We start from the raw sequence: 14950 nt of genomic DNA, 5'->3' as shown, positions 1-14950 counted from the left end.
CTAGACCTTATCTGCCATTTTGCTGTCCGTCCACTTCCTGATCTGCCATGCCCCACACACGGGTTGCCCATGCCACTTCTGGCCCATGTGCTGCAGGTTGGCCACCCTGCTTTAGAGGAGCCTCTCGCTTGCTTGTAAAATAGTGGTTCTGGTAACTTAATGTCTTTAAACCAAAACACACGAGAAAAACCAAAGTAAATTTTAGTTTGTTGTTATTTTAAATGCATTCATTGCTGCCAAGAATTCTAGAAAGCTCTAAAGTACAATCAGAAAGCTATACCCAAGAATAGCCAAAGCAAATTAATTGTTTTGGAAAAGTTACTAAAATTTGCTTTTACTAATTGTAGAAGGGAGAGTGAATATTAGATTGAAAAGCAGTAGAAAGAAGATGCTTATAAGTAGCACTGGTATGTTTCAAAATAAGTGGGTATATTTAATGACTAGTTTAAATACTATTGATGAAAGCACTCAGTACATACACATTGTAACTTGAATCAGAAGTGTTTTGATGGATTAACTTTGCATTTTGTGAGTAGAAAGAGCTTTTTCTCTTCTCAGTCTCCTGGATTTTTCAAGGTGGAAGTATACTTTATCCAGGGGTGACGACGGTGGCTCTGTTCTGAGCTTCCCAGCTTCTGGCTTACGTGACACAAGCCAAATTCTTAGAAGTCTCTGGCCCCTGGAAAGCACTACCCTCATCATGCATTTAGCCTGTTAAGCATGTGATAAATTACAGCATACCCCATGTTCATCTGTTTTTGTCACATGATAAAAATGGCAAACCAGCCACAAAATGTTCCACAATGAATGTGGAACACTTTGTAGCTTATTTGCATCTTGCTTAAATTTTTGTGTCACATGGAACAATTTGTCAGTTTCTTACCTGTGAAACATTTACTGTACTTTCCGTTTGTAAAACTCTTTGAATTGCATAGCTGTTATCTTGATTAGTTGCCTGCATCAGAAACTATAGGTTTACCTGCAAGTTTGTGTCCACAAACTGATTGAAGTTTTGTTTTGTAAAGATACGTAACCTGTCTGGGTAGTAGTTGCCAAGTGGCTGTGGCAATGGACAAGAAATGCACTGGCAATGCCCTGTGGAGGTTTGAATCCCATCCATTATGAAATCCTCTCTTGAAGAAGGCTCTGAAGAAGGGGGTGGATTTCTCTCTTCCTGAAATGGTTTAGGGATAAAACTTGCATTTATGTAGGGGGTTGCATCTAGGGGAGGGAGTTGGACGAGACAACCCTTGAGGTTCCTTCCAGCTCTGATTCCGTGAATGGAATGGAATCTCTGAAAGAGACCAGTGGGAGTTGGGCGTCTCACTTCCTCCTTCTCATTTAAAAATCCCAGCTGGAAAACTCATGGCATGATAGAATATGGAACGGTTTCCAGCTCTTGAGCAAGTAGTATCAACTCTAGTCTGTTGCCAACAGTTCATGTTGCAGCAGAAAACCTCAACTTCTGACCTCAAAGGGTTAGATACTACAATGAGGACAAGCCGTTAAAAATGAAATAGGAGAATGGAAGAACAACACAGAGCTATATCCAGGCACGTTTTTAGAATTAGGAGAGCCCTTTTAAATGACTGAGTGGTTTTTACTGATGCTTTCCCAAATGGAGTTACATTCTGCAGAATGTTTTTGCAAACATTCCAAGACCAAATGAATTATTTGAGTTACGTTTCCATCGATGTTAATGCTCCCTCAGCTGTGAGAAGTCTGCTGTAGGTAATTCTGTATCTGTTGTCTCATTTTCTCTCTCTCTCTCAAAGCAAATGGTAGTCATTTGTTAAAGTAGCTTTAGGTTTGTTGCTGGTTTATCTTTGCAGCATATTATAGTATTGTAAGTGTTGTTACAAGTCTGACAGCTACCATCAATAAAATATAACTGACAACATCTTATTAAAATATATGATGTATTTACTTTCAACCCATAATAAACCTGAACTGTAAACATTTGATTTGGCCATCTGAATTGTGCCAGCTTAATACTGCGAGAATGCAAGTTGTCCTGTCCTTTTAAAAAGAAGTATGTAGGCTATGTATTGTAGCTTATTCAAGGGCTATGATAAGGAGGATCGGCTTTCATAGAAAATAAACAGAAGGTAGGATGTATAGAATGGTTCTTCCAAAGAGAAGCATGACTTATTTATTTAATCATCATGGTAGGGATGTAATAAATTGTTAGGCATAGCATGTAAGAAAATGCTGGCATGACTGATGTATTGGGAGTTGCCTTTTAACTGTGTGTTTCATAGTTCTTAGGGTCGGAACACATCTAAACAGCTCATCAGGTCCGACCCCCTGCCCTGGGCAGGAACAAGTGCTGGGGTAATAACACCCCAGCCAAATATCCATCCAGCCTCCTCTTGAAGACCCCCAAGGTAGGAGAGAGCACCACCTCCCTTGGGAGCCCATTCTAGAGCCTGGCAGCCCTAACTGTAAAGTAATGTTTCCTGATGTCCAGCCTGAACCTTCTCTCTAACAATTTGTGGCCGTTATTCCTAGTAACTCCGGGTGGTGCCCGGGGGAACAGAGCCTCCCCCAGTTCCCGCTGGTCCCCCCTGGTAAGTTTGTAGCAGCCACCGGATCTCCCCTCAGTCTTCTCTTGTGGAGGCTGAATAGATTCAGGCCCTTCAGCCTCTCTTGGTAGGGCCTGACCCATTGCCCCTTGACCATGTGAGTGGCCCTCCTCTGGACCCTCTTGAAGTGCGGTGTGCAGAACTGGACTCAGTACTCGAACTGTAGCCCGACCAATGCCGCATAGAGGAGAAGGATCACCTTTCTGGACCTACTTGTGATGCATCTGTAGATGTACAACAAGTTGCGGTTAGCCTTACTGACCGTTTCATCGCATTGGCAGCTGATGTTCATCCTGGAGTCAACAATGACTCCAAGTTCCCTTTTTGCCACTGTTTTGATGGGAGGGGTGTTCCCTAGCCTGTAGGTGTGTTGCTGGTTCCTTCTCCCTAGATGCAGCATCTTGCACTTGTCTGCGTTGAATTGCGTCCTATTCTCATCCGCCCACCCCTGTAACCTGTCTGGATCTAGCTGAATCCATGTTGGTTGCCCCTGAGCATTGCCTCCCCTGCTGGGCCCTTGCAGATGTGCTCCTTGTTAATTTTCTTAAAGGTCATTCCAAGGACCGAGGTAAAGCTGACTGGCCTATAATTGCCGGGGTCCTCCTTTCTCCCCTTGTAAATGGGGACCACATTGGCCATTTTCCAATCCCCTGGTACCTGGCCAGAGCCCCATGAGCGCTCATACAGCTGTGACAGGGGCCCCCCTATGACCTCCACCAATGCCTTCAGCACCCTCGGGTAAAGAGCATCTGGACCTACTGATTTAAACATGTCCAGCCCCTCCAAAAGTTTCCTAACTGGCTCATCCCTGACCCTAGGCATGGCGGTATCTCCCCTGGGTCCATCTGTAATCCTAGTGGGGGAAATGTCCCGGTCCCTGTTCAGGCATATGGAGGCAAAGAATTTGTTAAAGAGGTCAGCTTTTTCATAGAATCATCCTAGAATCATAGAAGTCGGGTTGGAAGGGACCTTGTAGATTTTCAAGTCTGACCCCCCTGCCAGGTCTTGCAGCAGTCTTTCCCTCCCTACTAGCATGCTCACCTCAACCCAAATTTTGGTACCATCAGCAAATTTAAACAGAGTGCTTTTTACCCTGTTGTCCAAATCGCTGATAAAGAAATTGAACAGTGCGGGCCCAAGGACCAAGCCCTGGGGGACTCCACTGCCCCCTTCACCCCAGGTCAAATATGACTCATCCATCACCACCCTCTGAGTATGACCCTTCAGCCAATCTGCAGTCCAACTGACTGTGTAGGCATCAATGCCACAGTCTCCCAATTTTTTAATGAGGATGGGGTGGGAGACGGTGTCAAAGGCCTTGCTGAAGTCCAGAAAGACTACATCCATGGCAACACCTGCATCCAATGCTTTTGTGACCTGATCATTAAAGGCAATCAGGTTGGTCTGACATGACCTGCCCCTAATGAAACTGTGCTGGTTGCCCTTAAGCATCATCCCTGAAACTGGCCCATCGCAGATGTGCTCCTTGATGATCTTCTCAAAGAATTTCTCTAGGATTGAGGTAAGACTGATGGGCCTATAGTTGCCCGGGTCCTCCCTCCTCCCTTTTTTAGAGGTGGAGTGTTGGCTATCTTCCAATCATCTGGCACCTGACGAGAGCACCACTAGTGCTCGTAAAGCCATGCCAAGGGCCCTGCAATAACCCCTGCTAGCTCCCTCAACACCCTGGGGTGAAGAGCATCTGGACCCGCTGATTTGAACAAGTCTAGCCCCTCCAGAAGCTCTCTAACCCGGTCCTCCCCAACCTGAGGTCTGGAGGCATTCCCCTTGAGTCCGTCTTGCATCACGGTGGGGAAGTCCTGGTCCCTGCACAAGAAAACAGAGGTGAATGAAGAATTGGTTAAAGAGGTCTGCTTTCTCCTCTGGCGCAACCACCAGGTTGCCCAGCATAACTTGCAGGGACCCCACGTTTCCCAGTGCCTTCTTCATCCTCCCTATATATTTGAAAAAGGACTTTTTATTTTCTTTTGATCTTGGACGCTAGTCCCAGCTCTATGTCCACCTTAGCTTTCCTGACAGCCCCACTACAGGCCTGAGCAGAGGAGGTATACCCCTCTTTGAAGATAGCACCTCCCTTCCACCGGGTGTACGGCGCCTTTTTGGCAGTCAGGCATTCCTGGACGTCATTGGTGAGCCAGGGGGTTTTTGGGCATTCTTGCCCCCCTTGCTTCTTGTTGGGAAGGTCACCCCTTGGGCCCTGAGTATCATCTCCTTAAGGAACGACCACTCATCTTGGGCACTGAGTTCCCCTTCCCTCGAACCCCAGCGCCTCTCCCACTAATCTCAACTCTGGATGGTGAATTCCAGCAAGCAATGATTGCTATCACCCAGGTGGTCAAGGACCTGGAGGCCCCTTACCAGGTCATTGCCTGTGGCCAGGACCAGGTCCAACAGGGCATTTCCTCTGATGGGACTGTGCACCTCCTGAATTAAGTGGAGGTCCTGTATCTTGGCCAGGAACCTCCTGGAACGGTCCGACCTGGCTGACTGTTCCTCCCAGCAGATGTCCAGGTAATTTAAATCACCCATGAGAACTACATCCCTTGCCTTAAGTGCCTCTGCAAGCTGGCCTGAAAATTCCCAGTCCAGCTCCTCCCCTTGTTTGGGGGTCTGTAGTTCATTCATTTGCTGCAATCACCAGATTGCCAAGCCTGTCCTGTAGGGGCCCCACATTACCCGGTGCCGCCGCCTTACTCCCTGTGTAAGGACTTTGAAAGGACTTTTTGTTATCCCTAATTCTAGTCGCTAGCCCTAGCTCCATCTCTGCCTTGGCCTTCCTAACAGCTTCCCTGCGATCGCAAGCAATGGAGATGTAAACCTCCTTGGTGATGGCCCCTTGCTTCCACTGTTTGTATGCCTTCTTTTTTTGCCCTCAAGCATCACTGGATGCCATTGCTGAACCATGGGGATTTTTTAGCACTCCTGCTCCCCTTGGCGTGCATTGGGACTGAATCCCTTTGAGCTTGGAGGATTGTCTTCTTGAGGAACATCTGCCCATCTTGGACTCCCACCTCATTGAAGCTCCGAGACCCCAATGCCTCTCCTACTAATCTTCTTAGTTCATTGAAGTCGGCCCTCCTGAAGTTGAGGACTTCTGCCTTATTGCTTGCTTTCACCACCCTATGCTGTATAGTGTGATTTATATCAATAAAGGATTTTTCACAGGTGTGGAGCCATAGCCAGGTTTTGCACTACTGCAATTACTATAGTTTTATTATATTACTCAAGTTAACACAGAAAGGTCCCAGCCAGTGTTGGGAAGCTATAGATTTGAATGCTGTACACATATGCGAACATACGCACATGCCTACCCACCCCTGCCTTGATGAGCTGAGTCTAAAGCCATTACTCTTCTACTTGTGCAGGGATGGTTACTCCCACTAAATCCAACAGGTGATGCATGAAATGCATGGAGTGGAATTAGCTCTGTGATCTAGATGTAAGTTATTCAAGGGGGTGGAAAAAGAGCGCTTATACACAAGCACAGAGGCTACTCGGAAACACGAATTCCAGTGTGTTGGAGCAGACTCAATCAAGTCTGCAGGACTGTGGCAATTGCCATGCTCCAGCAGCCTCCTGTGTCTCATGTATCGGTGTCGCTGCGCTTAAAAATGGTGGGGCGCTCCAACTAAAGCTTGTCAAATGAGCTTTAGTTCAAGTACCCCCCGCTGCCATTTTCAAGCACCTTCGCCATCTGATACAGGAGACATTGCAGCACCCCCACCCCCAGAGCATGTGTAAAAGTGTCCAAAGAGCCTAATTCAGATGCGTCTACGCAGGTACAAATCCAAAATAATCTTGGCACTAAAACTGTGACTCCACTTTCAGTTCATTCGTTACTAGGAATTCTTTCATTGATTCCCATGGACTTCAAATAAGGCCCGTAGAGCAGATGTTGACCCAAGCGCTGAACCCTCCAACATAAATACACAAATCATCCCAGATCAATAATTAACCAGGGAGAAACTGATACAGTTTTATGGTAACCATATTGAGTAGTAGAATAAAGGAGATCACATTGTGCCTTGGTTAAAGGGAGAGATTCAGCTGTTCTTCCAGAAAAAGGTGGTGAGTCTTGCCACTTCTTACTAGTTCTATATGAAAAAAATCTGTAGCGTTCGGCTCTTCAACAAAGCAAGCCAGACCAAGGGCTGTATTTTTTTATGTATATAATGTTAAATCAGTGTCTCTCTGAAACTGCTGTGCGCTTTGAGATTTTAGTTCTTAAAATCAGTTGTTCACTCTCTCGTGCAAGTATTTTGTTGCCAGATTCCCCCAGCAGGGATCTGTGGTTGTAACAAGAACAGAACACTTGGCCCAAGGTGTTTCATTTGAAATGCAGGAATTGTGTGTCCTGTGACCGACACTGCTAAAGGTCATGAAGTATTGAAAGTCACGTTCAAATTATTTCAGAGTTGGAGCTCACTCACTACCTTAAGATTAAAGAAAAGTCCTTATTTTAATGTTGTGATTACGTATGACAATGCTAAACTTTTTGTAACTTTGAGTCAAGTTTGCATGGTATGAATCCACTGTAGTTTTATTGGCTCCAAGTGAACAGAGCTATGTTTGTTTACACAGAGTGAATAATATGGCATGAAGCTTAAAAATTTCCAATCAAAACTTAGAATATTCTATTTGGAATTCAACTGTGATCCAGAAGCAGATTTTCATTTGTAGGTTTTGGGGCGTATTTTCCAAATTAAATGAATTCTTAAAAAAATGCTGATTGTATTGTTGAAAAAACATGTGCTTCTGTTGCAAAGCCCTGCGTGTACTATTGGACTCTTAATCTAAATGAACTACTATTCTCCTGTTGTTCTTACAGTGAGCTTCCCAGGAGTGGATGCCACTCATTATTTAATATTGCTGTTTGTTTCAAATATTTCTGATACCTCACTATCTTGAAATGCCTGCTCTGAGCTCTGAACCAGGAAAGGGTATGTGTAATCCGTTGAAAATCAATAGGACTATTCATGTAGCAAACTTCAGCTAAGTGCTTTGTTGCTTTGCTGAGTTGGGTCCTCAATACAGAAGTCTATAAAATGTGATACCTAAAATAATCCAGTATCAAAGTTCACAGCGTGAAAACCTTTTGAGGCGAAAAAGTGTTTGGTTTGTGGCTTTCTACTTCTCTTCCCTTTTCCCTCCCCAGTAATGCTCTTTTCGCAAAGTATAAGAAGCTGCTGTAATTTGCTCCTTGGCCCAACTTATGTACCCATTGTCAATTTTATTTATAAATGTGTAATACGAGCATTTAAATACCAACATAACATGGTAGCTATATGTACACCACAGCCTTTTTCTTTTTCTATTCTCCCCCCCCCCAGTCATTAAAAAGGCCGTTAATGTATTTTTACCAGGATGATTTCTTGTGTTTTGCAGATAGCTCAGGTGAGGACACTGAACCCAAAGATCTATACCTTATTCCAAGAACAATCATGGCTGAACCTGACTACATAGAAGATGACAATCCTGAATTAATTAGACCTCAGAAGTTAATCAATCCTGTGAAATCATCCCGGAACCATCAGGACCTGCACAGAGAGCTGCTCATGAACCAGAAAAGGTAAAAAAGTGAATAAATGACCTTGTGTGTGTGTGTGGCAGCTGAACTTGTGGTTCTCAGCCAAAACCTCATGTTGCCCAAAATGCTAATAGAGCTTTTGTGATATTTAAAATCCCAGTATTTATAGCTGGGTTGGATGGAGTTGATCTGTTTTTTTTTGTTTTTGACAGCTGCATCTGGTGCTGCAGTATCTAACCCTTTTGGTTCTTATTTCGAAAAACCTTAATTATTACCATTTATAGGCATATTGCAATACCACATATAGGCCTCATGCAGGTTGGACTCTGTTATGACAGTTGTTGTAAAAACAGAGTCAGCGATAGCTCCTTTCCCCAAAAGCATTTTAGATGATCTTTTAAAATCTGAACTGAATGTATGTAAATGGATGCAGTCTGCAAACCACTGAGGACAATCACTGCCGCATTTATCTCAGTGGGATGTTGAGTCTGGAGCCTACCTTCAGTTCTTCAACAGCTGTCTCATAGCTAATCAAAGAACACAGGAAAAAACAATGGTGAGCATACTGTGAAGCTACAAAAATCTGATGGACCAGGGCATTTCTGCAGAAATAGGCAACACTTAGGTTAGGTCTCTTTTTAAAGAAGAAATTCTTCATTTTTTTTTCTCACTCACCAGCATGTAACGTATGTTGGAAGAGGGGTGTATCTGATAGATATACATGTCAATTTAGAAGTTAGTAGTTGGATATATAACTTCTAAATTATATACACATACACACACCCTGCCCAGGATCTATCTGGGATTAGATAGATGGATCAAACACAGTGTCAAAACAAAATGCTTTTTTTTTTTTTTTGCCCTGCCCCAGCCTGACCCTAGATTACAGGGACACCTTTAAAACAAAGATGTCACAAAAGGAAGTTTCTTATTAGCCTTCTTTACAGGGTAGTTTAGTATATATTTGACATTAGGCTCTTTTGATGCCTGTACATTTCTATACATTGTACAAGTTTCATTCTGGGACCTGAGAGACAGCCCAGTACTTTATGTACCATTTGAAGAGCTGTGATGGAGCCTGATACTATAGATTTTAGTGGTCTCAGGACTTGATCAACAGTAGCCATATTAGTTGTATGAATTTTCACCTTAAAAATGTTAGTAAATTGAACCCTGACACTATTACCTTTTAGTGTAGGGTATAACATTACTTTCTTATCCTATCCAAGTAAGATTTAATTTGCATTTCCAACCTAAAAGTGGCTTCTTTTTTAATATATTAGCAAGATCCATGATTTAAGTTCCATCACTTGGGTCTACGCATTCCTTACGGACTAGCTTTGGCCTTGAATAAGCCATTTAACTCCAGGTTTTGCGTCTTCTAAATAGAAATGATGAGTTAGTTGCTGACCAGTGTCTTGAAGTTGCAGGAAAGTAGGTGTAGGATTGATATCAGGAAAAACTTCTTCACTGTTAGAAGTGTGGCAGTAGCATAGATACCTAGGAAGTTGTAGCCTCTCCATCACTGAAGATGTTAAAAGAGAGGTTGGACAGCCACTGGTCAGGGATGATCTAGGCATAGCCATGCATATGTCCTACTATGGGCATTTCCCAGGCATGTGTGTTTTGCTGGTTTCCCATGCCCCCCTTTTCTGCTGTGTCAGGGCTTTTTTAAGCCTTCCTCAGAGGAATTGGATGTTGGCTATAGCCGAAGCTGGGGATTTTGACTTGGGTGTCCCAATGCTCCTGCTGAGATCAAAGCTGGAGGTTCCTGGCTGGAGGGTCTTGCCTTTCCATTCAGATTCAGACCAATTGCTATTTTGGGGGTTAGGAAGGAATTTTACCGCATGGTGCTTTGATTGGTACAGACTGTGGGGGTTTCCGTCTTCTGTAGCAGAGGCGTAGCACCTGGGATCCCTTGAGAGTATATTAACACCCTTTTTATTGAAGCAGAACGTTGGCTGCTATGGTTCCCCTGCTTTACTTGGGGCAGGTTAGGTTGTTATCTTGTGCTGGGTCGGGGTTGACAGCAGTTTTTGAGTTTAGATTATGGTATTTATGGGATGGTTTGGATAGGGATGATCTTGCTTCAGGCAAGGCGTTGGACTAGACTACTTCTCTATGGTTTCTGTGATTACTTGCTTCACAAGCACACTGTGGGTTTGAGCATTTACAAGAAAAGGGAAATCCTTCCAGTATATAAATATAGACCTGATTTTGAAACGGATGGTCATGTGAGTTATGTTGTGACTTTTTCAGTAGGGCTAGTCGGGTGAATAAGAGTTGCATGCACCAATAAGGGTTTGTGGAAGGCGGACCTGACTCCATGGGAGAGTCGAAAGGTTTGCTTTGTATCTGTATGAGATGTGTGCTCTCATCGATTCATGAAGGTGAAGATGGTTAAGATTATCACTGAACCATCCTTTTTTTATTTTCTTTTTGCTTCAGTGAAGTTCCTGGCTATATAGACTCCAAAGCACCTGGACTGGATGCAAGTTAATCATTTTAAATGATGGGACTACTCTGGTACCATAACTTGTAGCCTGAAGTCAATCATTGTGGCTGCCTTAGATTTTTAATGTTCTGCTACTTCAGATTATTTTGTGCATCACAGCCAGATCCTGAGTCAAAAATCTTCTTTATCCCAAGAATTTTTTAAAGTGTTATCTAGGCTTTGGAGGAAAGCCATAAACACTAAAATCATTTGACTGCCTTCAGCTTTTGACTGCCTTCTCCTCATTTGGGTTTGAAATGAGTAAATAACCTGATTGGCTATGGCTGGAAGACAGAGTTTTTCTAAAATTAGAAAGTTATCCTCAAAATCAGGGAAGACAAATACTAAAGTTTGGTGGTTTTTAAGTATCTGAAAATCTATAGATATAGAATTTTAAACTTGGATAATGCAACTATTTCCTATTTTGAAGAGTTATTTTATTTGTAGAGCGCAGCTATTCAAACCCGTGTATCTGGGCATGAAGGTAACCTCAGGCATTTTACAGCAGAGCGTACTGGGTTTTCCAGTACATCAAATTGATTGATTTAATTATTTTCCAAATGCTCAATACTTTTTCAGCATCTTCCAGGGTATTCCTTAATTAATTTAGAGTTACAATACCCCTGAAGTTTGTCCAGTATAGACTTTTAAAATGTACTGTATTTGGATTTCCTTGTAACAGTTATACATGTATATCACAGACTGGCCTTTTCATAGCAAAAAGAGCACAGTGGGCAGTATGACATAAGCTTTTAATGAAAATGTTTATTCGCCTGTCAGGATCTGGACATTTTAATGAGTGCTAGTTGGAATCTTTTTCCTTCCATGCGAATGGAGGATTTTGTAACTCCACATTCATTTATTGCAAAGAGCTGGAAAGAGACAACAAAATAGAGGGACCTGTTCTGGGAAGAAGACTGGATTGTATTGTCTTTGCTCCTTTCTCTTCTTTCCTGGACTCCTTATTTGCATCTTTCTCCCCCCATCTATCTTATCCTCCCTGAGCCTTTTAGATAGTCTAAAAAAGTAAAATAAATGTTCTACCAATGCACAATGTATTTGGCATTGATCACCATAGTAACGGAGTTTGTAGTAATGTCTCCTCACCCTGCAGAATGGTTGCAACGGTGCCAGCTCTATGATGATTGCCTCAAATGTTGTTATTTCGGAGGTAAGAGGAAAAAACAAAGAGAATTAAAGCGGGGAATAATAGTCCAGAATTAATTAGTGGTTAAAATGTATGATCAGCAGCCCAGCAGGCTTCATTAGACTGATTTGAGAAACTTCCCTACGGAGAGATACAGGAGAAAGAGCATCATGGCATTTTCAGACTAACCGGGTTTCTGTATCGGAGTCTTTGTGCCCGACCCTGCAGGTTCCTCCACTTTGTCTCTGGGGCTGTAGGATTTGGGGTCGGGGCCGGGGGTAGAGGTGGAAGGAAAAGGGTCTGTCTGCATTTCTAATAGTGAAATCCCCACAAATGCTAGCTTTAGATACATAACTCTGAATGAATCATTTATGTGGTATACTTCTCCGGTGGCAATGAAATGGACACATTACACCGACTGCCAAGTAGATCAGAAAAAGTTCACACTTTCAGGGGTTGCTTGTGTGTGTGCGTGCCCTATTTTTTGCTAATGGGATTAAACATCGAAGTCCAACTCCTAGCACCAAGCAGTTTAAAAGCATTGAAAGACACTTGCAGTTTTGTTAGTGCTGATCTTGTAAAGTACAGGTAGCTGCATTAAATCTTTATTTTTTCCTTTAAGGTTTATATGAGCATAAAGTACTTTAGTTTTTCTTTTTCTTTTAGAAGAATATCCTATTATACAGAAGAATCGGGCTGCCCCCTGTATCCATGCTTCTTTTATTGTCATTTTGATTAGCAAGAGTATTTAATTTTAGATTCTTACTCACTTGCACGGAAGTAAAATACTCCTTTTGATGCAGAGTTTTGCCAACAGAAAGTGTCTGTAGAAAGATTGTTAATCTTCTCTGTTTGAGTCTCTAATATTTTTGAGTCTTAGTATTGCAATCATCAGACTCATGATCCATCCAAGCACACAGGGTTGACCAGCCAACATGTTGTAATACAAATTGCCTTGCCCATACTAGATGTTTAACGTGTTAATTAACACACCACTTTATGCTAATGAAGGCATGCAGAGCATGGACAGACTTAACATTTCCGTCAGTGTTGAATCACAGTATAACGCTTTTGCTGTGTAACCAACATTTTTATGTACTTCTGTAGCAGTGCAGGTAGTCACCTTTTTAGCACTCTTTCATTTATTCATTCAGGGTTAGTTACAGTGATATAGCTCTCTTAGTTTGGTATAGGAGGAGCCTGTAGAGGCTCCTATAGCAATATAACATCTGGTGCAGTTCCTGAACGTCGCATCTCTCCCATCTTTTAAAGCACTCAAGGATTCTGTCATCTGTAGCCATACATTGGATGCTTATCTTGCTGGGATCCTATGACCCCAGCTGACTTCCTGCCCTTTGGGCAGGGGGCTGGACTCGATGATCTCCTGAGGTCCCTTCCAGCCCTAATGTCTATGAAATCTGTGAAATAAGGTGGGCTCCCTTGAGCCCAGGCATTGAGCAGCTGAATGAGAATTATGCATCTACATTAGAGAAAAGACTGTGCTTTGGTTGGGCTCAGTCAGCATTCTCCATCTTCCAGGTATAGACAAATGCATACCCAGCCTGATTCTCCACTGCCCTATGTATGTACGGTCATTTGAATGCATAGTGGAAATAAACTGCTCCCTGGAAATAGTAGCAGCTAACTCCCACAGCTAGTCCAAAGGTTAAGGCAATGCATCCTCTGGTGTATGCTCTTTTTCTCTATTAACATGTGTTTGCTGGTAAGTGTCAGCCAAAGGGGCATTTAAGGTTGACTCCTATCAGCTAACTCGTGTTTAAAATACAGATTGCACTGTCTATATTGTGGTTTTGGCTCATTATAGTTAATGCACCTTAAGTGAGGGCAGGTTCTCCTGCTACCATAGTGTACAGTAGATGGTGCTCCTGTGACTGTTAATGCCGAGTGCTGGGCAGTGCTTAAATAACCTGGCAACCTCTAGGGTGCCCAATGGCTTTGGGTGGAAGAATGCCTTAGAGGTGGGTACTAGTCTTACCAAATCAATGTGAAACAAACTGAAGAGCCTCTTTATATCTTCCTCTGCTGCCAGCTGCCCTTCCTGTTGTACTCCTAATCTATTTTTAGATTACACATTGCTCCAAGTGTCATATTACTGAATGTTAAATAAGAACAAGTTATGCTACTTTTATAAATTGCATCTGTTTTCTGACCAACTTGACTCATTACCACTGACTTGGAAGGCTTTATAGGTTTGGCCCACAGCACGCTCAATTCCCCATAATAGTAAAAAATGAGTGCTTCTAATCTTCCCATTTTAATGCCTCTCATTTTTATGCAGTGCAAATATAAATTCAAAATGGCATGAAACATAATGAAATATTAAATAAATCTTGTAAGGTCTGTCCCATTCAGGACATGAGATATATTATGAGAAATATAGTGAGAAGCATTTAATGTTGCTAAATATTTAATTTTGCTGGCGGTGGGTGTAATGTGCAAAGATTTGAGTATTGCATAATACATACAGTAATTCATAGATGTAATGGTAAAATGTCATCTTAATACATCATTGTGCAGTGCTATCATGTTGGCATAATGTAGAAGAATTAGGCTGCTATGGAGATCCATCATGTATGGGAAGGGAAAAAGCGTGCTTTCTTAAAATTGAAATTAAAAGCACTTGACAGTATTGCATGTTTTGAAAGAAGAAAAGATGGTAATAATGGCAATAGAATTCAGACCTGTATACTTCGCCTTTACTAGTAATATAATATAGCAAATGCCAGTCTCTAAATTAATCTGGAAATCTCCTCACGGGTTTATTCTTTATCCTGGCAATATTTAGGAAAATTCCTAGGGTGACCAAGATGAAAGGTAGTGAAAATAATGGAAAAGTGCTAAATAATCTACCTTCCCCAGTAAGCACAGACTTGAAAGAAATAAGTTGTATACCAGAGGGGACCTTGTAGGGGGTGAAACGCTCACCCTCCCAGCAAGATTTTAAGCTTCTCATTGGGAATTTGCTAGTCTGAGCTCTAGGGCCATCACAATTGTAGTTGAGGATTTCTACTCTTTGAGGTTAGCATGGCAGCTGTCAATATTTTCAGCAAAAATGATTCGCCTCTTGAATGTTGCAGCCAGTCACCTGTAAAATACCCAGCTGCTCACAACCCCCAGGAGTAATGTGGCAGGAGTCCAGCTGAGAACAATTTCCC

General features: G+C 42.5%; 1 protein-coding gene across 5 annotated transcripts in view; it reads left to right on the top strand.

Annotated features, from left to right (window-relative positions):
* FAM107B (family with sequence similarity 107 member B) overlaps window positions 1–14950 on the top strand; it is a 204771-nt gene that overhangs the window by 183243 nt on the left and 6578 nt on the right. For all 5 annotated transcript variants that reach the window (XM_090041835.1, XM_090041839.1, XM_090041838.1 and 2 more), the window contains one exon: window positions 7992–8175. In XM_090041835.1, the coding sequence (XP_089897961.1) occupies window positions 7992–8175 (184 nt within the window). The remainder of the gene's footprint in view (window positions 1–7991; window positions 8176–14950) is intronic.

Source organism: Crocodylus siamensis, chromosome 4, assembly GCF_052110815.1.
Source record: "Crocodylus siamensis isolate JL-2025a chromosome 4, ASM5211081v1, whole genome shotgun sequence".
Classification (NCBI taxonomy): Eukaryota; Metazoa; Chordata; order Crocodylia; family Crocodylidae; genus Crocodylus; species Crocodylus siamensis.
Note: the sequence above shows the minus strand (reverse complement) of the source record. Positions and strands in the feature narration are given on the sequence as shown.